At 48.3% G+C, this 25280-nt stretch overlaps 1 protein-coding gene across 1 annotated transcript; it reads right to left on the bottom strand.

Moving 5' to 3' along the window:
• Positions 1 to 9525: 9525 nt before the first annotated feature.
• LOC144121528 (trans-1,2-dihydrobenzene-1,2-diol dehydrogenase-like) lies at positions 9526 to 23993 on the bottom strand. The gene is made up of 7 exons (XM_077654779.1): positions 23735 to 23993; positions 20734 to 20845; positions 17022 to 17185; positions 15367 to 15619; positions 12025 to 12149; positions 11425 to 11575; positions 9526 to 10647 (listed from the first exon to the last, which is right to left on the bottom strand). Exons 1-7 carry the CDS (start codon positions 23825 to 23827, stop codon positions 10553 to 10555), a joined length of 993 nt encoding a protein of 330 aa, XP_077510905.1. The 5' UTR covers positions 23828 to 23993; the 3' UTR covers positions 9526 to 10552.
• Positions 23994 to 25280: the final 1287 nt, after the last annotated feature.

The following is a 25280-nucleotide window of genomic DNA, read 5'->3' as shown; positions in this document are numbered from 1 at the left end:
TATGAATCAAGAACAATTTTATGAAACTTTTTTTTTCAAACTCTGCGCCGCCTGTCTTTTTGTTTTTTAAGCAGCCGATTGTTGTGGGATATGGCGCTGCAGAATTCATTCTCTTCGCTCTCACAATTCTGAGCAAAGTTAATGCGAACACGCTTACATGGGTACCTGAAATATGTTTGCTTTTATCACTTAGTAATATAAGGTTCGAGCGATACCTCAGCGCCAAACTAACGTTTTTCCCACGTTAGTATAGAGCATGGCATAGTACTTAGCTGCTCTAAGACAACTGACCTGTAGAGGTGCTAGAGAACAAGGGTTTGAGACGAATGATAGGAAGAGCAGTTTTTTTTAAATATGAGACAAAGAAGAATATTGCAGCTACACTGCACAAGCATGGACTAGTCGTCGCATAAAGCAAGGGCACATCGCCAAGATTTTGTCACTGCGGAACAAAAAACGCAGAAATAAGAATCAGTGCTACTCCAATGTTACTGAGCGATTCGGACCAGCGATCCCTTCCCGAGATATTAGCTTTAGCATTTTAGCGAGAAAGCACACTTACGCTCACAAGCACCGAACATTTAATTAGCTTGTAATCTTTGGATATTCTGTCACTACCTTGCAACAGCGACACCACGTTAGGTTAAAAAAGAAACCAGATCAGTATCGTCGACTGCAAGCCGAACCTGCGGCGGCGTCAACAGATCAGCTTCGAAGGCCACTGCGCGAGAGCACTGGGCTACCGCCAGATTTTTTTTCTTTACAGCATGGAAGTACACCCATCCTGGCCGGCTTCAAGCCCGACTTAACAAGGTCGCACCCCGCAGCCCGTCATACACAATCACCCCAGCACGTTGCTCTCACTTTGCGCGCACATAAATAATTTCGGGAGACACACACATGCATTGAGTAGAGGCAGCCAGGCAGGAGGTCAATCCTGCGCAGCATATACCCCCCTCCCCCCCCCCCCTCCCCCCCACCATGGCGCACTTCTCTCTGAAGAGAGACTTCGATGAACGTGGCGGCTCCGTGTGGCGATCTGTCAAGCGGCTCTTCCGCAGGCAAAAAAGTCCTATGAGCACTAAAAAACCACATGTAATCTTAGAACCTTCCATTGCAGGAAAACATCTTATAGTATAGGACGTAATCCCAGCGTCCTTTTTGAGAGTACGTTGAAGAATGTCCAAAAAAACCTGCATCACGACAAAATATAAAGCAATGATCAATAGTCTCTGGCTGCTGACAGAAGCAACAGTTCACAGACCATGGCACAAAAGTCCCTTCTACATGAAGCCACGTTTCGATAGGTAAGGTTGACTTGTAAAGTTTAAAAAAGAAAGTCTTTGCCGCCAATTGGACTCACATCCGTTGCACCTGCTTTAGTACACTGAGGTCTAGAAAGGAGAGGTAAGGCTGCCAATACATCGGTGCAGTGAACGCCTTGATCAGAACTTCTGTCATCTGTCTTCTGGATAGACTCTATAGAAATTCTAACGAAAGCCGTACAGTGAGTCAATGGAATGCGTCCGCAACTTCTTTAAGAGAACCCGACAAAGGCCCTTGACACCAGTGACCGGTTGGCGAAAACAGAGTAGGAAAATGAGCGCTTAATCACCTACTAAGCACAGCTAGGAGGAAGGGATGGTTTGCTGCTTTTAAAAAGAAAAACCTTGAAGCATGCTGATGAACAAACAAGTGCTGAGAACCAGCTTCTGAAAAGATCATCAATGAGGTTCCACGTGAAGCAATGTCCATTGATAATTCACAAGACATCAAGCTGCCACCCACTGAACCATCCGACCCGAAGCCTCCGGTCACTGGCCAGCTTCAGCAAGACGCACCTGATCTTTAGCTGGATAAACAGCCGTGTTCTGCCGCAGAATTATCTCAAGATCTGCCACTAGAGGCTTGGTCGAAGCTTGACAAAACAAACCTACGGTTAGTTTTCTCTGTGTCGCATGAAACCGTAACCAAAAGGCGACATTTTACCTACTTAGGTATTGCAGCTTTAAATGCACGTACTTACTGCAGAATGACTTGACATGCTGGGTGAAGCTGTTCAGTACATGCCATAAGCTTCACAACAGTACCCCATGCAGTTGCAGATTACCAAAATGCACACGGGCGGGGGATTAACTCGTCACGTGGGGACTATTGAAGGCGGTGACCATTCTTGTGGTTCCGACACTGAACCTGTAATGATGGGTGGGAAGTATGCTTCAAGACGAGACCGGTGACCATAACCAAGAAACGCTTCTGGAGATTTGCAACAGCTGTTAGTTGTGATTCTGTAATTTAAAATCAGTCTCGAGATGTGCTCATCTAATCTTTCAGATCCCATCTTCTTGACGCCATTCTTGATCTTTCTGACTGCTCTTTCGGCGACCCCATTTGACTACGGGTGAAACATGGGCGTTCGAAGACACGTTATATTATTCTTTTTTAAGAAGGTAGCGAATTGATGATTGAAGAACTGAGTCCCGATATATGAGACCACAGTCCTCGGAATGCCACACCTGCTGAATATCTTGCGCAAGCAATTCACTGTAGTTTCTGCTTTAACTTGCTTCAGAGGGACTGTTTCTATCCACTTGCTGTACGCATCCACTACAACGAGAACCATGCTTCCCGCAAGGGGCTCGGCGAAATCAATATGTATCCTGGACCACGGTTCTCGAGTAGTCGGCCAGCTCTCTGGCGGTGCTGCGGCTGGCATGGGCAAGTTTCTATGTCGCGCTCCAATCCTGGCCACCAAAAAACTTTAATCTGGATACAGCTTTCATAGCTGAAGTCCCCTGGTGTGTCTCGTGGAGCAGGTGCAAAACACGATCCCGTGCTTCCTTCGGGGCGGGACTATTACGTAATGCCCCCAGTACACCAGCCAGTGGGCCAAGGACAGCCCTTGGCTTTTATCGAAAAATGAGACAGTGCTCTCATCTAAACATTTTGCGGTCGACGGCCAGCCATACTTCGTGAATTGCGAAACCCTTTTGAGTTCCAGGTCATTTTCAGTTAATTTCTTCAGTTCTTTTATTAACAAGTTCCGTCATCGATTCCTGCCAGAGCAAGAATGTAATCGGGAGGAGGTTGTGGTTGCAACTCTGTCGTACATTGTGACAGTCGACTCAGGGTGTCGGCATGCAGAAGTTGCTTACCCAGGAAGTACTGGCGCTTGTATCGAAACTCACCCATGCACAGAGACCAACGTTTTATGCGAGCTGCTGCCAGTGACGGGGTCGGCCGATCTGCTCTAAGCAATCCCAGGACAGTCTGGTGGTTGCTAACAATGAAGTGTGAGCTCTCGACCTAATGGAAAATCCCGGAACTTTGTTCCGCCAAATACAAGGACAAGGGCTTCGCGTCCCAGATTGGAGTAATTCTGTTCTGCCTTTGATGAAGTTCGGGAAAAGAAGCCTTTGGGCTTGTCCGCCTTGCCATACTTGGGGAATAGCATGGCGCCAATCTCGTGTTGCGAAGCGTCACACTCCAGCTTGAGGGCTGCTGCTGGATTGAAATGGACCATTCACCCCTGCTCGACGAAGGCCTTCTTTAGCTTGCGGAAATGCTGCCTCCTGCTCGTGTTCCCACACCCATCGTGTGTTCTTTTCTAACAGCTTGTACAAAGGTGCATAGACGGATGATAAGTTTGGCATGAACTTTTGAGTAAAATGTAATGATGTCCTAAAATGCGCGCAGGTCCTGCACATTTTTTCGGACTGTGAGCTTGCATGATTGCTTCAATATGCTGCTCCTTCGGATGTAAACCCTCACGGTCAGTTCGGTGACCTAGGTAGGAAGCCGACGGCTGGCGATATTTACTGTCTGAGTTAAACCCCGTGCTGGAATGCAAGCCTTAATGTATCTGTGCGGCCGTATTTTTCCGGCACCAGAATATTGTCGAGGTATGCCTAGGCACCTGATAAACCCAGCAGTACAGTGTGGATTTTCCACTGGAAAATAGCGGACGCGGAAGTTATACCGAAGGGCAAGTAGTTGTAGCCGAACAAAGTAAGGTGAGTATTGATAACGCAGTTTCTACGACTGGTCATCGGCAGGGATCTGATTATAAGTGCCGCGCAGGTAAAGCGTGCTGAATTGCCCTCCACCATTCAAAGACGCAAAAATGTCATCAATAACAGGTAGTGGGTACTGTTCCAGCTCGCATGAAGGGTTTAGGGTTCCTTTGAAATCTGCGCAGAGTCGACCAGTGCCATCCTTTTTCAGTTCCAGCACAATTGGTGTAGCTCACTGTGCGTGTGATACCGGGCACAGCACTCCGATGGTTTCAAGCCTTTATATCTCTTTGGATACATTCTTGCGCAAAGCAAATGGAAGAGAACGGGCCTTACAGAATATTAATGTGGCTCCTTCTGTAGGCTGCAAATGCACTGGCGTCCTGTTTGTCAGGCCCAATTCTGTGCTGAAGACATCCTGTAAGTCCGAGACCGCGTCGTCTACATATGATGCGCAGTTCTTTCCTGAGCTTTCCTCCAAATTCGCCCCGACGTTGAGGACTGGAGCCGTTCATCGCTGAGCTTTGTTATCAAGTTGCGCCCGCACAGGTTTGGCCCTAAGCAGCCGCGGGAACAATTAACGAACCCTCAACGACACTCCTGTTGTACGAGAGCTGCCCCACTACTGACAAGGTCCCTAGGTAACAGGAAAGTTTGATATGACACGGAGACAATGGTGGGCACCGTTTCCTGTGCAGCTGAAAAAGTTGCCACGGCACAACACACAGAGCCGAACCAGTATCGACGGTTATCTGTATGCCGTTGTCGCACCACGTGAAGTATCGGCGAATCAGAGATTTCCGAATGATATTTCCGAGATGAGATGCAACTAAAGTCAAATGTACATGCGGCTGGCCGTGTCATCCAATATTTCCTCTGTCACAATTAAAGCTTGGCTTGGCCTGCTTCGAGCATGGGGTTTCTGGCGTTCCTTGCTTTTGTCGCCAAAACACTTTTTTTTCAAGGTGGCCGTACCTGCAGCAGCGGCAGCATCGAGATTTAACCAAGCCACACGCGTTTAAATTGTGTTTTGTGCTCCCGCACCGTCCACACCCTAATACTGGCTTGTCGAATGTCGGTCGCCCCGTTGTCATCTTCATGACGGCTGTCAAGTTTGAATTAATAGCGATGGCACCTTTTTCTACAGCCTCAGAACTCAGCACTGTCGCTGCGGCCTCTTGCCGAGTGAGTGTTTTCGCCAACAACTGTGCTTGCAAGGCACTTCACCTTACGCCACAAGCTACGAGTAGCTTGTCGCGAAGCCTTTTGTCGAGCATGCATCTGAAGTTGCAGCTGTCCGCTTTTTGGCGAATGTCAACAATATGTTTATGAACAGACTCACCTTCAATCTGGCGCAGGTTGAAAAAAAGACTTCGATTACTTCTTCGTACTTCAGTGCATTTTGATTCATCGGTGCGACGTTCCCTGAAAGCACTTGTACTGTGTGTGTGTGTGTGTGTGTGTGCGTGTGCGTGCGCGCGTGCACGTGTGTGCGTGTGTGTGTCTGTGTGTGCGTGTGTGTGTGTGTGTGTGTGCGTGCGTGCGTGCGTGCGTGTGTGTGTGCGCGCGTGTGTGTGTGTGTGTGCGTGTGTGTGTGTGTGCGTGCGTGCGTGCGTGTGTGTGCGTGTGCGTGTGCGTGTGCGTGTGTGTGTGTGTGTGTGTGTGTGTGTGTGTGTGTGTGTGTGTGTGTGTGTGTGTGTGTGTGTGTGTGTGTGTGTGTGTGTGTGTGTGTGTGTGTGTGTGTGAACACCAAATCATCGTGGATTTGTAAACACGGTGCGTCCACAGTGGTGCGTCGTACAGCGCAGCGCTGCGCGTGCCAGCCCAGCGGTGCGCGTGTGCGCGTGCGAAGGGTGTGTGCGAGGCGACGGCGACAAAGAGCGCGGTGAGCACCAGGAGCGGAGAGCTGACGTGTAAGAAAACCGAGGTGCTAAGGAAGACAACGCAGCGGAGATCGTGTCTTTCAAGCGTGGAGGTGGCAGTCGTCGGACGTTGGGTCCGTGCTGCCGTGGACCTCCCTTGGATCTCCGACGCAAGCCTCCTGCGTTCTTTGCAATTGTGGATGTGGCAGGCGATGGACTGAGGGTCCGTGCAGCCTAAAGGCACTCTTGGATACCCTGCTTTAAGTCTCCGGCGTTTCATGACGCCGTAAACGGGACCTAGCTACGTTTTTCCTGCTGCTGCCTAGTTCTTCCGGCTCTTGACGGGAGACCACCGGCGTCTCCCTGTGTTCCTCTCCGCTCATACCACCACCTGGCTCCATTCCGTCGCTTCCTTCGACGCAGCGCCAGCGACGCGTCGCACTACAACCACCCGCGTCCGCCCTGTCTGCAAGGCATCCCCGCTTCACCTGGGACGCTCGGTACCTGGTGAACTCTTTCCTTTTATTCTGTAGTGTTGTACGCGTGTTGAGTGTGTTTTTCTTGCTTTCGTGTCCGTTTCTTATTGGCCCCTTTTCCTTTAAATTATAAATACGGCTTCGTTTTTTTTATCTCTTTGCTCTCCTCTCCTAGGCACTACGCAAGGTAAAAAATGAAAAGTAAAATTGGTTTTTGGGGAAGGAAATGGACCCGCCGCGGTGGCTCAGTGGTTAGGGCGCTCGACTACTGATCCGGAGTTCCCGGGTTCGAACCCGACCGCGGCGGCTGCGTTTTTATGGAGGCAAAACGCTAAGGCGCCCGTGTGCTGTGCGATGTCAGTGCACGTTAAAGATCCCCAGATGGTCGAAATTAGTCCGGAGCCCTTCACTACGGCACCTCTCTCTTCCTTTCTTCCTTTCACTCCCTCCATTATCCCTTCCCTTACGGCGCGGTTCAGGTGTTCAACGATATATGAGACAGATACTGCACCCTCTCCTTTGCTTAAAAACCAATTATTATATTATTCACGCGATAGCGTTCCCCTTCGGAAAGTCGGGGATGCGCTACCAATTCGCGACAGTGTGCTCAGTGCAGAAATGAGGAACAACCTCTTCTTAACTGAATCGTCGATTACGATTGCTTCGCAGCAGGGTTCAGCTTTCGTAAGATACGCCCTGCAGTTGTCGCTCTGGTCGTCGTACTCGGGAAGCTGGTTTTGCGCCATGACCAAAGCGGTTGCATCCAGCGGCTCAGTCTTGCCCGTCGTTTGAGGTTGGCTCACGTCGTTTGTTTGCTTTGAGCTCCTCACCACTGTTACGTCGCAGGTAGTACGCGCTCTGCGCGTGTCGTGCTTCCATGGAACACAGACGGAAGCTCGGGAAGGATATCGTTTATTCACACCGATCAGCCGGATTATATAGCATGACCGGTTGAAGGTGAAAGGGAAGAAGATTCAAGTTAGTGCGTGACAGTCGTGTGATTTGAGCGTTTTCAAAGTGATAAGATGGCACATTTACAACAAGCTACATCGTGCTTTAGCCGCAATTTCAGCGTTTTGTCCGAAGGAATCATCCCCGGCGTGAGTGGTATAGCTAATCCCAAATATCCGAGCACACAGATATAAGGTAAAAAGCATTCTGCCGCCGAGAACCTGCGGTCATTCGGTTTGCTTTTTCAAAGTTTGATGGCCAGTAAAGTCTCTTTTAGACTGCGACCCCACTCACCGTACCAGGTTGCATATAACGTACGATTCGTATTTCTGAGAATTTATTAACCATTAGGTATCAGAAAAGGCAGAAATGGTTGAAAAATCCATCGGCTCCATAATTATATGCCATGAGATTCCGGAAACTAAATTGTTACACTTGGAATCTTGGTCCAAACCTGTTTTTTTTAGCCAGCCACCGATGCCGCTGGTATGTTATCGTCAAGCATGCGATTTCAGAGCGCTGCATTATGAGCGGATGCTCTCCTACTATTTTTGCTGAAACTACGTCACGTCGGGCTTTAACCTGCACGGCCGAGAGCGCAGAAAACGCAAACCCGTTTCCTGCTACGAGATTTTCTTTTCTGTATTCTCTGCCTTATAGGTGACAAAAAGAATTGAAGGAAAGTGATGTGATCACTTCGAATTTCTATTTCTGGAAGCAAAGGAAGCCCCGCCGCGGTGGCTCAGTGGTTAGGGCGCTCGACTACTGATCCGGAGTTCCGGGCTCGAACCCGACCGCGGCGGCTGCGTTTTTATGGAGGAAAAACGCTAAGGCGCCCGTGTGCTGTGCGATGTCAGTGCACGTTAAAGATCCCCAGGTGGTCGAAATTATTCCGGAGCCCTCCACTACGGCACCTATTCTTCCTTTCTTCTTTCACTCTCTCCTTTAACCCTTCCCTTACGGCGCGGTTCAGGTGTCCAAAGATATATGAGACAGATACTGCGCCATTTCCTTTCCCCCCAAAAAACAATTATTATTATTAAGCAAAGGAACTAAGTATTAGTTCGTCATTGTTGTCCCTTTAAACGGCGGAACTATGAGACTTTCGGTGCCCGCGACTCCGCGATGAAACTGACGGGTTGGGTGGAGCGCCGGGCGGGTATGGCGTGACGCTAAAGCGGTTGCGAAGGCTGCGTAGATGCCGTCAATGACCAGTTATGATGTATCGTCGATATTTTGGAAAGCTGGTCATGAGCTCGCGTATGCCGAAGACAAAGACAAACAGACAATGACCTGACACAACGTGGGAGACGATTATGGCTGCCGAGGAGTTTATGCGCAACAGGCACCTCGAGTCGACCTACTGTCTTGATGGAATAAAATTCGCGGCACGTTTTCTCTAGCAAAGCTTGGAAAACTCATGGCTGCATCTTCAATGCAGCTCTGGTCAACAGATTCAACAGGACAACAGGTGGTCAACAGGAGTGCACAGCCGTAGACATCCACGCCGAATTACAGGATCTACACTGCATGCGCATTGCATTGCCGTACGATGCGCAGAGGTAAGGTATTTTCTTGCAGCTGCTCTGTCGCCACCATTGTGCTGACATAGCGCAGGCGGCATGAAGCGTCGAGACTAGCGCCTTTTTTCAAGGCACCAAAGATAGTCTTTCACAAGCACATCACTCACAATCGATCCTGACCACCATACCTGTCTGCACTGCAGGGGTTTCCCGTATTTGAAGCAAACCCAGCTGGAATGCTCCGATATCCCGAAATCTTGCGCCGATACAGTGGACACAATGCACCCACGTCCGTGTACGGCTTGGACTCAGGCGTGCCTCTTTTCCAGTTCAGCACGTCTGAACTTGCTGGGGGAAACCCTGGTAGCTACAGTGCCGATTATCATTAGGAAGGAGTAAATTCTAATAAAGCTCATTATTTCTCTCCCCCGGAGGCTGAGACGAAGAAGAATTCAAAGAATTTTGAGTTCAAGAAAACGGCTCACGCTAAATATTAATCCTTCGCTTGGAGGTGATTTGCGCGTTTAGAACAATAAAAAATGTAGGCCCTGGTTGCTAAGACGCACCGGAGGGTTTCTGTGGTCCTAAGGTGGGCAGTTTCAATGACATGATTGCTTTAAGGAGAAAACGACCACTTGCATTGAGCACTGCGCCTTATGCATATTGAATTAAAACAGAATTTTAGCGTAAAGCCACTGAATGCACGTGAAGTTGAAAGTTTATTAAGGAATCCAAACAAAGTTACAAGCGTGTACAGCCAGAGGTCGCGTGCCGCGAGGGAGGTCTCGAGGGAGCGTGCCGGCATAATAAGTTCACCAAAAACAGGAACACACAAAATAATTGTTGTGCAGACATGACGAAAATTTCGTGTTAAGCGAGTATGGTCCCAAAGTCAATAGAGAAAAATTCACCGGCACCGATGGAAAAGAGAAGTGATTGGAAGCAATGCACTTGCTACAAACAACTTTGCATATCTTTTCTCCGTGTTTCAATCCGCCTTTTACACACGACCACACTGCGAATGCGCGCCTTTTCTCCAGCTCCACTGCTTGAAAATCGCCAGCTACTACTGCGCATGCACAGTTCATGTTTGTGACAGACGTATGCGACAGATGGCGGCAGCTGTTAAGCACACACTTGCCACTTCGCAAGCGCAGCCTGCTCCTCGTGGAACCAGATCGCCCCTGCCTCTACCCCGTGCTTTTGTAATCAATCGGTGGCACACGAATTTTCGCCACTACCGAGAGGGTGCCACATCTTGTGAAAACGGCGGAGTGGTGCTGAAATTTTTAGTTAGAGAATTGTACTCACTCAAGAACCCGTAGGTTCTAGAGCTGAAAAGGGCTGAGTAATTATTCGCCAATTTTATTTCTCCGCTCTTCGCCTTTGTAGTTCTACAAGCGAACCCTTAAACTCGTTTTCTTGATGATGTAATCCTGAATGCTTCATTCGTATTACTGAATATTGATAAGTTCTTTTGTGATAGACGTCGTGTTCTATAGGTGAGGCCTCTCAGACCGGTAAGCGTTGCTGTGAAGCGTTTTTTATAGCAAGATGTCCGGCTTAAAACGCTGGCAGAGCGCATAGCTGAGAAAAGTGGTTTAAGGCCGCGACAATTAAGAGCACGAAATGAAAGTTTGCAGCTTGCGTTTGGTGGCCCAGAAATAAACAGTTGCCACTCAGCATGAATATATTGGAATGTAGTGGCTGCTGTGGCTGCTGCCGGGCTAATACTTGACACCAACTTGCTTCAAGATTTCGTCAAGCATTTCTGCTAAGAGAAGTGAATCCCTGTGGGTCATCGTCGGACTTTCAAGAAGACCTGTTAGGAAAAAATGAAGAAAAAAAAACAGATTGAGCAAAATTCGCACACCGGACTCTGTTCGCATTCCAATGCGAACTTTCTCGAGTGCATGGGTAAAGCGCGCGAACAACGAAGTGAAATCTTAGAAGGACATGAGGCACCGAACAGGCAGTCTGCCGGTTATGGCGCAGGGCTGCTGCTTGCTCGAAAGACGCGGGTTCGATCCCGGCCGCGGCGGCCGAATTTCAATAGAGGCGAAATTCTAAAGGCCCGTGTACTCTACGGTGTCAGTGCACGTTAAAGAACCCTAGGCGGAAGAAATTTCCGGAGCCCTTCACTACGGCCTGCCTTATAGTCTGAGTCGCTTCGGGACGTTAAACACCCATAAACTGTAAACCATCTGTTTTCATTGTTCGCTTAACTCTATTGGTGGCTTTAGTAACGACGTCCAATGAATCCTCAACTGCACTTCAAACTGTGTTCTAGCAAATCCTGCCTTATGTATGTTAAATATGTATGTTAATGCGTACGTGGATCAAATCCCATAACCAGGAGGCCTCAAGAAGAAAAAGCAGAGCACCTGCGCGTTCGTCTTGCATGGTTAGAAAGCCTAACGTTCCTTCTGAAACCGCTGTTTATACTGTTTAGTTCAGTGAGAATGTCTCTTTGCCTGTAACATTGGGAGAGAACGAAAGAACACACAGGTAGCCTCTAGCAAAACTCGAATCCAGCAGGTCGTTTTACTTCATCGCTGTTGCTTTGCATATACAGACACCCCAGCTGTCGCTTGCTCACCTTCCTGTAGACAGCGCCTAACTTCTTCCGCTTCGTACCGCATAGCAGCTGTGTTGGGAAAGTTGTGCGGCACAGTGGTCGGCGGGAGCTGCATCTCGAATTTTCCGCTAGGTGTCTCGACGCACGTAGTCGCATGAAACGGAGGGTGCAACTGTGGGAAGATGTGGGTGAAGACAGAAGCGTCATAAGACCTGTTCTCATCTGAACTGTCCTCTACAGATAGAATGCGCACAAAAATGACGGAGAAAGAGCATCGAGACACGTAGTCGGTTTTGATTAGCTGCGTCTGCAGCCTACACAAGCAAGAGGCTCAATTAATGCGGTGGCATGGTATAGGAATAGTTTTTATATCTGTTAATGCAAGTTAAAGGAAGTGGCCATGAATAGAAGGATAGCCATTCGTTTCTTCCGTATCTAGACCAAGACAGAAGAAGGAACATTAGTAACGCATAGTAAACCGGCAGAAATTACGAACGTCACTGGTACATTGAAAAGTCAATTCAGGTAGGTGATATGCCGGCAAATGTTTGCGTTTTGTATACGTGAGGACTCTGAACTGCCCCTCTAAATGACTTAAATATTTAACGGCTGCGCTCTCACCGTGATGGTGCCTTTTGTGCCGACGATCTCAGCCCTTCCCGGCAGCTTGACGACTCCCGATAACGCAAACGTCGCCAGTCTGCCTCCGCTAAACTCCATTACCACGGCGTCTGCCTGGTCAACTCCTAGAAGGAAAAAAAAGAAGAAACGACTACGTGGCAAGTAGAATAAATAAGCAATTCGCTCCTTTGGAAAATTTGAGGACAGTTTGCTCACTGTCGCTGTTTCTTCTTTTGTGATATCTTTGTATGTTGTTGAGTTTGGTACTTTGTTTTTTTTTTCATCTTAAAACACCGGGGAATAACAGCGATATAATGATGCCCTGAATGGGTGTTTACCAATATCCTTCAAGAACAAAATATATCACAACTGTATCTTACCTGCACTCACCTAGGGGCAGAACCTTCGAGGTTAACGAAAAGGGTTCACTTTTAATTAAGGACAGTGCAATAACCTATGCAAAGAAATTATGATAGGTGTAACATTAAGGGACAGGAAGAAGGCATAATGGGTCGAAGAACAAATGAAGGTTAAAGACATCGTAGTCGAAATCAAGAAGAAATAGGCTTCGTCAGGGCATGTAGTAATGCGAAGGCAAGATAAGAGATGGAAGGGTAACTGACTGGATTCCAAGAGAAGGCAAGCGTAGCAGGAGGAGGCAAAAAGTTAGATGAGAAAATGAGATTAAGAAGTTTGCGGGGATGGGGTTTTCGCAGCTGGCGCAGGACATGTCCTAAAAGATTATTTGGGGACGTATTAAAGAGGCCTTTGTCCTGCAGTTGACGTGGTGAGCATGATGGTGATGAAGATGATGATGTTTAGTGTACTCTCGGTAAAGTGACTTGAGATAACGGCGAACTACCGGCCTTTTTTTCGATTTTATACTTGCTGTGTTCAAGTCGAATAAACCTCTCGTTATCCGTGCTGGTGTATGTTGGCAATGAACTGAATTGGGGCCCGCGTAGTGCACCCAGTACGTTTTAATGCGAAGGCACTACCTCACGAGGTAAGACCGGCTGACCGAGTGTGTGCAGCTTGACCTTGAGGGTTACCTTGACCAAACTGCGCAGAAATAAGTAAAATAAATACTACCGCGACTTAGGCTCGAGTCCGGGGCGGCGCGAGCAGATCAGCTTCGCTGGCCCCTGAACGAGAGCACTATAGGCATCGCCGCCGCCGATCAAGCCTTGCGTTACACTGCAACACACTCTCGCGCATTGCATTGCACATCGTCGTATTCATCAACTAATACTACTAGAATAAAGATGATGATCATGCGTCAAAGCCAACGACGATGAAGCTCTGCAAGATGCCGGCTGACGCTAGTGCTGGAGAACTGCACCTTCTGACCCAGCCTCTCGTCCCGATGTTTCATCGATTGCACGTACAAGCGTCTTTGTTACAGGGGCGTTCTACGTCCCAACAAACCACCCTTCACTACTAACGAAGTAATATCGTCGCTAGACGTGACGAGGCTTAACTACTTTGAAACCCTGTGATATTTTTGCTCTTCATTGCACTAAATTCGTCTCTTGCTTTTAGCCAGGACTGGACATTCGGTTCACAACTGAGCGAGCTATGCTTATTGTACCCCCTTTAAAGTCAGATGCATTTCGAGTAAATTTTCTTGAATTCAATTACGCATTTTATAACACCACGTAAGAACCGGCTGCGCGTCTTGACATAGTCTTGCACTAGAAAGCTTTTAATGCTACTTAATTGTTTCTTCAAAGCGACGCGTCGCTGCCGCTGTGGCTCTGTGGTTATGGTGCTTGACCGCGGGCTCGAAAGACGCGGGTTCGCTCCAGGCTGCAGAGGTCGCATTTTGATGGAGGTGAAATGCTAGAAGCCCGTGTACTGTGCGATTTCAGTGCACCTTAACGAACCTCTGGTGGTCGAAAATATGCGTAGCTCTTCACTACGGCGTGCAATAGGTCATCTTTTTGTATTTAATAGAGGGAAAAGCATGGTCAACTTATGCCCTGGTTATGCATTGTAGGGCTGTACGGCCCCTTTTTAGCATTTAAACTGTGCGCGCTCTTCCCGTCATCTAGGTGCGCGCGTAGGTCGCGTAACTGCGCATGACCGAACTGTTGCTCGCCCCATGTGGCGATCGCCGCTGTGAATCCTTGACAAGGCCAGCGAAGCGGCGCGTGGGGGGATTCCTGCGGCAGCGTTGCAAGAGTGTGGCCACGGATTCGGCGGACACCCCGAGCCAGCAGGATGTACACACGTACGGCGGCGCGGCACCGTACCGGGATGAGGAGCCAAGATGGAAGTAGCATGTCTGCAAGGATGGAGTAGCTGTTTGCCGTGAGTGGCTGCTACGCAAGCAGCCAGGTTCTATGTAGGGTTTCAAGCCCTCATCGCAGCCGCCTGGTCTCATCGGCGCCTTGCTGTACTTTCTGTGTAGTTCTTTTTAACTGCCCTTTCGACTCTGTATTTTTGTTGTGCCGCGCTCAGGTGTAGCGTCTGTATTCTTGTAACCTTAGCCTTGCGCTGTCCTGATAGGTAGCGCATGCTTGGCTCCGTTCTTCTGTGATGTGTCTCTTCTGAAGCGCTGTTTTGGTCCGGAAAAAAATCCGGTCTTTTTGTGCTGACGGTGGGTGTGTCACTCGGCGGTCGGGACCCGCGGCTCGTAGACCCCATTCCCTATATAGCATATATCAGGTGTTACAGGGAAGACTAAGTAGTTCTCAAAAGCAGTTTTTTGAGGTAAAAATATAGCTTCTAAGCATAGTATTATAGTACTAGCGGACGCCAGAAAACCGGCGCCTCGTTTTAAGTAGTAAGCTGGTTAATTGATTTATAATAAACTTTATCACTATTAGATTTAGGCGCTTAGTTGCCGATAGAGATTTGTAGCTGGTCCTCACTAATAGCCACGTCATTTTTCAGAATTGAGAAAAAGCGATTACCGTTGGCGCTGTGGCTCAACAGAATTCGCTTTTTTTTTTACTAGTTAACCGCACTAGAAAGGTTGCTTTCCCTGCATGCTTTCTGAAAGCGCATGTACTTTGGCACAATATATCCAAATTCTGTTGAGCGAGAGCGCCGAGGATAATCGCATTTTCGATATTCTAATAGCTGGTATGGCTATTACTAACAACCGGCTGCAAATCTATGAATTCGAACCAGTTGCTTAGTTGTGATAGTTAAAAGGTTAATTATCAGAAATTAGTTAAGCAGCTTACTAATTAAGACCATTCACCAACTTTCCGGTGTCCGCCAGCACTGGTAATATTATGGCGCTAAAGCCGTTTGGTTACGCAAAAAGCCTATTTTTTTTAAATAAGTATTCTTCCCTGAAACACTTGGTACTATAGTCTGGCAAAGGCAAACCTTCTGGTGCGAGTTCGCCGCAAGCGCTGATCTTCACCGGTCGTTCGCCACCGAACAGCTGCAGTACGAGGTTGGCGTTGTAGTTCCCCAGCGTCAGCAGCACTGATCCTCCGCACTCCTTGCGGAAAAAGCGGCTCTCTCGGGGCATCGGGTAGCCGAAGGTCGAGTGCACGTAGCGCACATCCCCGATGGCGCCGTTCTTGATGGCTTCCTCCATGTGCTTGTACGACGGCAGGAAACGGCTCCATAGGGCCTGCGCCGTCATGTACGCCAGTCGATCGCTTTACCCCTTGTAGCCATTCTCCTCAGCAACATGTAAATACATGTCACCCTGGTAATACGAATGTTTAATTCTGCCTGGTAGGAAAAAAAATCATCTTATTTTCATCCCTGTCAATTTCGATAAATGAAATTAAGCGGACGGTTCCATTTTGCAACTTCAGCTTCCTATAGCGGTATGGAAAGATATGAGAGCTACAGGCATATGTACAGGTATAGACCACTAATCTGGTCCTTCAGACATATTCCCTCAAGTAGCAGTTCTCTTTCAGTCCTTGAGAGACATTGAGAATGCATTGTGATCTGAGAAGTGTACAGTCAGTGAAGTGTACAGTACAATAAGTCTCAACGTGTACAGCACGCGTTGAGTGGCATATGAACCAAGGCACTCACACGGGGATGATCTAGTCCAGAGAATATGTTGCTTATTTCACACGAAACGCGACCACAGAATGGAAAAAGCCAATTCAGCAGCGAGAAGAGGTAATCGATGCGTTGTGGGTGTGAAAAATGAGATCCATGCAAGGGGACAGAATGCCGAAAAAAACTGCGGTCCATAATCTGCACGGCATTCTTTCCGGCTTTCCGCGGCAGCGCCTCCCAGAAAGCCAACGACACGCGGTCGCATGTTCCCTTTAACAGCGGACCATACTGAACATTTGGGCAATTTTGCGTTTTCCAAAGCATAATGAAACGAGGCGAAATAACTACTCTGCATGCAGTTTTCTTTTTTTTTCCTTTCTTTCCTGCTCACCGAGCGCCTCCCTCCGTCATTTTTTTAAAACCTGCCGTATCTTGCATCCCAACAATCTGCAACAACTGTGTCTCTGGGGGGCGGGTCGTACTGTGATGTACAAGGTCGTCCACATTTAGGCTGAACACGCGATTGCTTGGCCCTGTCCCTCAGAGCGCCAGGGCGTCCGTCAAAGTTGCGCATCAAAGTTAAAAGGCACACGACGCGACGCGCCACTTCCAGGTCCCTCCTAGCCTATTTCCATTTTGCAGACTGCCCAACCCTCGGATACCATGTCTACGATGAACAATGCGTGCCAAGTAGCTGTAGGACTTTCGGGAGCATGGAAAGTGTCACATGTGATGCATGGTACGAATAATCTTGCGTTATGCGTTAGAGCGAATCAACGACAGTAATGAACAACACGGTAAATAATCATGCATCCCGCGCGCCCGACCCACAGTCCAGTTGGCCGTGCGCGCAGAGGGATGTCGCCTGGCGTCAACAGTAGGAGCGCACTCACAGCCTACGTCTGAGGGTAAAGAATATGGTCAACAGCAGGCACCTACACTGACGGGTCCGCCACTCTGCAAGCCTCCACGGCCGTGACACACAATCGCAAAGACGTTCCCCATTGTCTCACCTCCATGAGGAAGAGCTTCTTTTCCTTGGCCAGCCGGCAGATCTCATCCGTGTCCCGACGGTTCATGGTAAGCGGTTTCTCGCAGAGGATGTGTTTGCCGTGCTCCAGCAGCATCTTCATCGTCGGATAATGGTCAGGGTGAAGCGAGCCCACGTACGCGACGTCTGCACGAAATGGGTCAACAAGGAACGCAATCCGAATCAATACACAAAACATTTCTTATCAGACAGTGGTAAACAGGATATTGTCAGTCAGAATGTATCGGCTCGTGATTGGTCGGTATTGGTCGGTACCGTCGGCCTGATTTTCATGACAGGCCAGACGTGACGGCAAACCATTGCATAAATCTTCAGCTATTGACTTATTCCCTATCGCGACAGGGACGCTAAAGTTTGAGCCCGGGATAATCCTGGCTTTTGATCCAGTAAATACAGATGTTTAAAATGTGTTGGGCCTCTGATTTCCGAACAACTGCCATCCGTAAACACGGGATCCGATCATCAGATCACAAGTGAAAAGCGAGCTGCTAGCACACGTAATTCCAATTTTGCCTAAATACCCAAATCGACCATCATTTTTTTCTGTTCATTTTCGGTACAGCGAAAAGAAAATAATTATATTCCTTCCGACTGCTCTTGACCGGCCATCAACGCAGCAGCGCCACAGCCTTTGTCAAACAGTGGTATTTCAGAAAAGACACCAGATGCTTTGTGAAATGAATATTTATTTTGTGATTTTGATTGGTTATTGATTTCTTTCCAATGCAAGGAAAAAGCGAAGGGAAAGTTAAAGGCTATACTAGCCTGACGAGGCCCTCCCTCCGCACACAGTTTCGACAGCATTAGAGAAAAAAACACACACATTTGTTTTTGAACTCTACACAGTTCTGTGTCTATTATGGTCCAGTACATATCACTCTACACAAATATATGCAACAGATTTGCTCCATATGAACGCCAAAACAAACCAATACAGTTGGCGTCGCCATATGGAACATCACTAAGCTCGTTCCTGTGTTCCTGTGCGTCGGTTGTTACGGCACTCTGACACATAGCAGTGGTTCTCACTCCCGCCGGGCACTGTAAGCTGAAAAGTGTAAATTACGAGCACGTGTCATTGCGATCAACTATATACCAAAACTGTGCGAACAGGCGAAACGCGCGAAAGCGGCAAAATTAGGAACACTGGTACGCTTTGACGCAGCTCGCATGCGGAAGATTGATGCACCATACAAAATACTACAGAAAGAAGACTTCTCCCAATGATTGACACGTATTCCTTTATTCCCCGACGTTAGCCTCTGCCTCGTGAAAGCTAGATGGACAGCCTATTACACGTTTTGTTCGGGGAAAATATTTGCTACAGAGGCGGCAGCAACACGGACTCCCAGCCAGACGTTCACAGAACGCCTCCTGGGTGGACTCAGAAAAAATGCGGGTGTGTTGTGTTCGTTTCCAATAGCGCACACAACGGAATTCTCGACGCACAAATTCCTGGTTTTAGAGCTATTAGTCCTACGAATTATGTTTTTTCCGGCTGTTTTGAAAAGAGCGCACCCAGTTCTCTGTCAGTTCGCTTCCCTTCGACACATCTGTCCATTACCTAAACCTGACCACAGTATGCCCTAGCGTCAGCTAGTTATTTAAAACAAATTATGCATCAGGGTCACAAAAAAACAGCACGTCCCTATAAGAGTCAACGCAAAACTGCCTGCGTCCAAACAGCAGGCGCGCCATGGCGCGCATTCCATTACTGCGTAGTGGCTGACACTGACCGGCAGGGCCAGAGTGCCGTCAGAATTCAGGAAGTGCAGCATATAGTTGCACAATATTTTTTACCTTGCCACTGCCATAAACGATAAGAAACGTCGCGTCCCCGTTTATGAGTTAATGCGAAATCACTTCGTCACAGCTGCTGGCGGGCTGTAACTGCGCAGTTCGTGACAGCGGCGAGCTCGGCCGTCTACTGAACTGTTTGAAAAGCAGCGCAGCTCGCCAAAAACAAAACATTTCTGAAGTTGCAACTGTCAGAAACTGCAGGAGGGCCACGAGTTTCGCCGGAACAGCCGGCAGATCACGAAGCGTCCGCGCAGCGGGCCTTTTCGCGAACTGCGCAGTTGAAGGCACCGGTCGGCTTGGTGAGCCTAAACTGCTTGAAATGCAGCGTAGTTCGGCAAAAACAAACAAACAAAAAAGATTTGTCACCATGCAACGTCGTCAGAAACCACAGGAGCTCCGCGTCAAAGACCAAGAGTGACGCAAAAAAAAATTGGCACGACGCTGAAGCTCCGACTTTAACACTTGAACACGGCAGCGCGGTGGCCTTGGGGTCTGAGCACCCGCCTTGCATGCAGAAGGTGCGGGGCTTCATCGCCAGGACCACCAGGTACCCACCGGTGATACAATAGGTACAAGCTTTCCCCTGGTCTGGTGCTCGGCTTATTTGGAGTGAAATGCTTGGGAAATGGGTCTTTGATCCCAACTTGAGTAGAAGAAAATACCACGTGCCATGGCGCCCTTTGGCCACAGACATCTTTGCGCTATAAAAAGTCATCATCATCATATTTCAGCGTTTTCGCACTTCCTAACCCACATCGACTCTGCACGCCTAGCCTTCTTCATTCTCGACTTAAGTTCAAGTGGGGGACCCGTCACCGAGCAGGAGCAGACGCCGACACCCATCGCACACGCTTTCCAGAAGCTACCAGAAGCACATCTACTGCGCCGTCTGTTGCGGAAGTGCCATGCGATCTCGGGATTTTCTATTGAACACTGCGTGGCGGCGCTAAGATCGCAGGTAAGCAAAGCGGAAGATCAGCAGAATTGTACTTTGCTACTTGCTTAATTAATACTTGCGTAATTACTTTCTTTATAGTGCCGCACCTAGTCATTAGCTGACAAACGCAAGGCGATGCACTCATTAGGATCACCTTTATTCGCAGAGGAGCAACGCGGTTATCTGGTTGAGTGGTGGTGTGCTCGCCTCGCGGTTTGCAGAACGGAGTTCTATTATATTTATATGCTTCCTAGTGATTTTCGCGTTGCTTCCACAACGCCGACGCCGGTTTTTCTGCGACACGGTGCCGCTAACGCTGGCTTCTGATCATGGCGCACTCTCCACGGATAGTGTAAAGCCATCTTCAGTCACGTTTCAAGAGAACGTCATGTGAAAGTGCGCAAGTAGCTCAGTAATATTTACAATTTAAAGATCCCGAGTAATTAACCGAAACATGGAGGCGAATTGATTGAATTAGCGACCCCTACGGCTCCACTGAGAGCGGCTTTAACGTTGGAGCGATGCATCCCCACCGTCACGTGCGGCAAAGGCTATTCTAAATGTACTGATGTAGGAGGCTCTGGCGGTCTAGTTGGTTCATTTGAACAGAACGACTAAAACAACACGAAGAGAACGGGACTAAAGGCACGCATAAGCACAGACAAGGCGCAGTGTTTGTCTGTGTTTATGTGTGCCTTTCGCCCGTTCTCTTTGTCCAGTTTGACTCGTGCTATCTTAAACATTTTTAGGAACACGAATCATAAATACGTACTCTGTGAGGAACTTGCGTGTGCATATCTCTGCGCATAATTTTTAGTCTGGGTCACTTTTTCATTAGCATCTTCAACGGAAGTAGGCTGCAGGTAGGTGCATTACGAGGTTGACGTCTTCAGTTATCAAAGGAAGTGATCTCCTCCTCCTTTGCCCTCTTTCTTACCGACATCTGGATCCCTCGAGAGCTCTTCGTACGTTGCGTAAACTTTGGCGATGCGATGCAGTTCAGCGAACCTCTTGGCATTCTCGAAGTTCCTTCCAGCGACAGCGACAACCTGAGAGAAGTTGATAACAAGGAACTTTAACGCATGGCCACCTCTTGACGATTTGATTACCCAGGCGAATTACATGACAGCCAGTTACATCATTTTGTTGTTTACCAAATTCGAATGCTAAAATAACCGTTTGTCTCGCCTAATACTGGCCGGTGAGGGTGCCTCATTAAAATATTTTTATTTCAGGTCAAAGGTAAACAACACACTCTAGAAGGCAGAAAAAAAAACTTGACAATGAGAAATTTGCAAACGAAGACTAAAACAAGATCCTTCGAGGGCTGTTTGAATCGACTCATCCCGTGCAGCAAATTTTCATATTGAAATTAACTCTAACGACTGGTTCGTTGACTAGCGCTGGCCATAAGTCTTATGGGAAGAAAGCGTGTACAAGCACGCAGTTCTCTGATAAATATTTTAACGTAAATGTACTACTTGAGCAGCTGCGTTATGAAAACCTGCAGCATTGCGTGAGTTTGCCCTCTACGCCTCGGCCCGGTAATATGCGGAAGGCTTAACTGTTACGAAATAAAGTGAGCAAGTAAGCTGGAGAGTTGGGGCCCCCAAGAGCGTGCGGTTTTAAGTCGCCTGGCCATGGGAGCGTGTGCACTTACGAGGTGAGGTCATCTTGCGCTGTAAAACCATTACTGTCATCGCGCCTAGGGACCGCGAGAAGTATGGGAGGATTTTTTTTCGCAGATGCAGCTTGAAGAGCCACGTCCTGGCGCATGAAAAATGGTTGGTGATGATCTGAAGAGGCTGTAGCAGGCAGCGATTTTGAACACTGCGTGTTTTCGCGCATTGTAGGCGGGGGTCAAGGAAGATGGGGTTTCCCAGAGGACAAAAGATGCAAACGTTTAGACAAAAGCCCTTTTGTCGAAACGTGCAGGCTAGTGGAGTGATGCCTCCCTCTGGCCCTTTGTTGATTTTGTACTATGTTACAATGCGTATAAACTTCAAAAAAGCATTGGCCGCACCTTAATGATTAAGTTTCCGACAAAAACCAGTGGCTTTTTGTCCGTCCGTCCGTCCGTCCGTCCGTCCGTCCGTCTGTCTGTCTGTCTGTCTGTCTGTCTGTCTGTCTGTCTGTCTGTCTGTCTGTCTGTCTGTCTGTCTGTCTGTCTGTCTGTCTGTCTGTCTGTCTGTCCGTCCGTCCGTCCGTCCGTCCGTCCGTCCGTCCGTCTGTCTGTCTGTCTGTCTGTCTGTCTGTCTGTCTGTCTGTCTGTCTGTCTGTCTGTCTGTCTGTCTGTCTGTCTGTCTGTCTGTCTGTCTGTCTGTCTGTCTGTCTGTCTGTCTGTCTGTCTGTCTGTCTGTCTGTCTGTCTGTCTGTCTGTCTGTTGCCAGGAAGAAAGAAAAGGAAAGTGCACAGGCCTGCTGACTGGCTAAATGCTTTTGAACGCTTGAAATGTTCGAAGAAACTGAATATTAGCGTATTGAATTGCAGCAATGGATTACTTAAGGTGAACGGGAACAATTAAAAACTTCATACTTGTTTATTTTTTATTTTTTCATTATCCCTCATTAAGCCTCCTCCGCTACCCTGGCGGCACCTAAATTGTTTGGGTGTACTTTTAGTACTGAAGGCTGCTGGAGATGGCCTCTCGGCTTTGCGCGAAAACCAAACAGCACCCTAAATGGCGAACGCTGCTGTACTTTATCTTTATGGGCTTCGCTTGGGCAAGTCACGCGATGACAACGCTGAATGTGTGGTCTGTGTAGAGTAAGATTTACCGCGTCTATACGCAGTACCAGGTGGTATCGAGAAACTACCATACTTGCAAAGTCAGTTCCTGAATTTTCTGCTATTAACACTGTTATTAACGTGGAAAGCTGCAATGTCAAAATCACTTACTGTGCCCCAGATTTGCCGCTGCTGTGCTGGCACATTTGGCGATCCACGTTATCAGGCCTTACGACACCTCTAAGTTGTTAAAGTGAGACTCAAGGAAAACGGATTATCTTCATTCAATAGAGAAAAACCAAAACTTCAAGGGCATCGGCAAAGAATAAATGTCCGTGAAGATCCTTGCCATTTTTTGTTGCGTGTCTCCATACTTTTGCCTTACTATTTATGGATGTATCCAATATTAGATTCAAGGTATTTGGGCAGCGTTTAACTTCCGATGTCATTTATGCCAAGCGTCTAATATGATCGCTATGGACGTTGTTCACGGGCCGCCTCCATGTGCCAGGAGCGTTACAATCTGTGCAGTTATTGCCTACCGCAGATGTTGTTTCTTTTGTGTGTGTGTGTGTGGAAGCAAACGACAAGCTGGGAAAGTGCAAGGGCCAGGGAAACTTGCCAGCCGCAGCGTTGACGATGGAGCGCGTTAACGCGTCGTTCCAGCTAGGTGGACGCAGAAAATGGGAGGGTGTCCATTACGTTGTATAGTGTTTTTTTCACAATTTCGTGATGTATTGTAGCTAGCTTTGATGGTTTCACTACACCAAAGTATACCAAACCAGAGCTGTTGATTCCAGCGTAATATTTCTGCAAACAATATCTCTTTACGCTGCCGCACATTTGTTTTCTCGTCTCTTGATTCTAAACATAATAAAACACGCTGCGGGGCGATTTGGTGATGCGCTGCTTACAAGCACGTTCTCTGCTCAATAAGCTGTCACTTCTTCTACAGTGAGCCCACTGGCGCTAGGCAAAGGACGTCCGAAGGAAATTGGCACAAGTAGCGTGTCATTAAATAGGAGCGATGGTGTCCGCGATCGCAACGCTTTCTGCGAGCAGCCTCCTTGCATTGTATTCATGGGTAGCTGTGTATCTGCAGCTCTAAAGGAAACAGAAAACAACGCGGATCGCGAACGTTTGCATTGACAATGTCCACTCTGTCGGCTGCGTCATCGGGTGCCATACAGTTCCGCTGATATTCTGCTCACCTGGTGCTCTTCGCGAGGCATGTTGTTGATGCAGTCTACGAAGTCGTTGCAGATGCGGCCGGCTGCCACGATTCCCCATCGGGTCGGAGCCATGGCGAAAGGCACTTGCGAAAAAGGAAGGCTTCGAATGCGTCTCAGGTGCGCGCAGTTTTCGTGACTACCGCCTTCAGACTGTTAGCGACTGTGAATCTTGAATCCGCGTGGATAGCAGCCGGCAGACCGTTGGGGCGCGCTGCTTTCAGAGAGCCAGAGTTGTTTTGTCCCTTGAACTGGCGCGGTGCGCCCTACTTCTCCGGTGCAGAGGGAACGAAAGGGCGAGAAAGTGAGAGAGAGAGATAAACACGCCGGCACGCCTGCGAGTTCCTGTTTTGTTTTGGCAGCCGACGAGCTTCTAAGCGCAGGCCATGGAAATACCTCGTCGCGAGGGTGAGCTGGAGCTAAAGCCTCCCAATCAACTTTACGTGAAGCGACCTTCGGCCGGCCGCGCCGCAGCTGCGTCGGTGGCCTTGCAAAACGTCGCCGGGAGACCGACCTATCGATGGCGGCACCGTCGCTCCACTAGTGTGGATCGGCAGTCGGCGGCGCCCGCTGAAATGGACGCGCGGCGGTTCGCATCGAAGCTTACGGAGGGTATTCTGGTGAAGAAAACGTTCCGTCTACAATAAATGAGTGATATACTTCCTAAAAAGTTCCGATTTCGCACATAAAAGCGTAGAATCGGCAAACGCTACGGTATACAGTCGCTGCCATCGACATGATTCCCCATCTGAGTTAATGACAATGAATGACATCAATTTCTTAGAGCCCGTCAGAAAACTAGCGTGTTAAATTTACTTTTATACTATATTATGACCAGTTCCCACTTAACCCTTCAACATATTTGCAGTCTTTATCGTCTAGAGTTGCATGGTATTTTTATGCTCTTGAAGTGACTCCGTTATTCGTCCGCACAAAAATCTTCAAATATTCTTTCTTTCCAATGACTGTATCCGGTTCGAATAACCTACCATCTCAGGTTTTTGCATCAGAAAATGTGATCTCTGCAACTGAACGACCTTTTGACTGTTAACCTTTGTTGCTCACTGTCTGAATTTGTTTTCCGTAATCCCCTTTTTGTGCTTTTTTCACCACTTGTCAAACTCTAAATTTTCATTGTGTAATGATGCCCCCCTGTATTATTCCCCACTCACGCTTGGACCTTCTGGGCTTGCAGGATTGCGCAAACAAATAAATTAAAGAAAATTCTAGAGGTGCACTTAAGTACGCTTAGGTGCAGCAATGCGAAAGCATTTCTCTTACTGCGCGTCCTTCCTCCCTCATGCGCGCGCCATCTACTGGACCAGCGCCGTACATTTCGAGGGAGGGAGAGGGGTGGTGGAGGAGCTCAGTGGGTGCCGGATTATGGCGCTACGAGTGCCCTCAAAGCAAGGAGAAAATTTCCGGAAAAGTACAATTGAGGTGCTCATAATTACTCATGTATGCCTCAATGCATACCTCGAAGATACGTTTCTGAGAAACCTGTGCATTCACTATAGACTCGCCTTTA

This window comes from Amblyomma americanum, chromosome 2, assembly GCF_052857255.1.
Source record: "Amblyomma americanum isolate KBUSLIRL-KWMA chromosome 2, ASM5285725v1, whole genome shotgun sequence".
NCBI lineage: Eukaryota > Metazoa > Arthropoda > Arachnida > Ixodida > Ixodidae > Amblyomma > Amblyomma americanum.
Note: the sequence above shows the minus strand (reverse complement) of the source record. Positions and strands in the feature narration are given on the sequence as shown.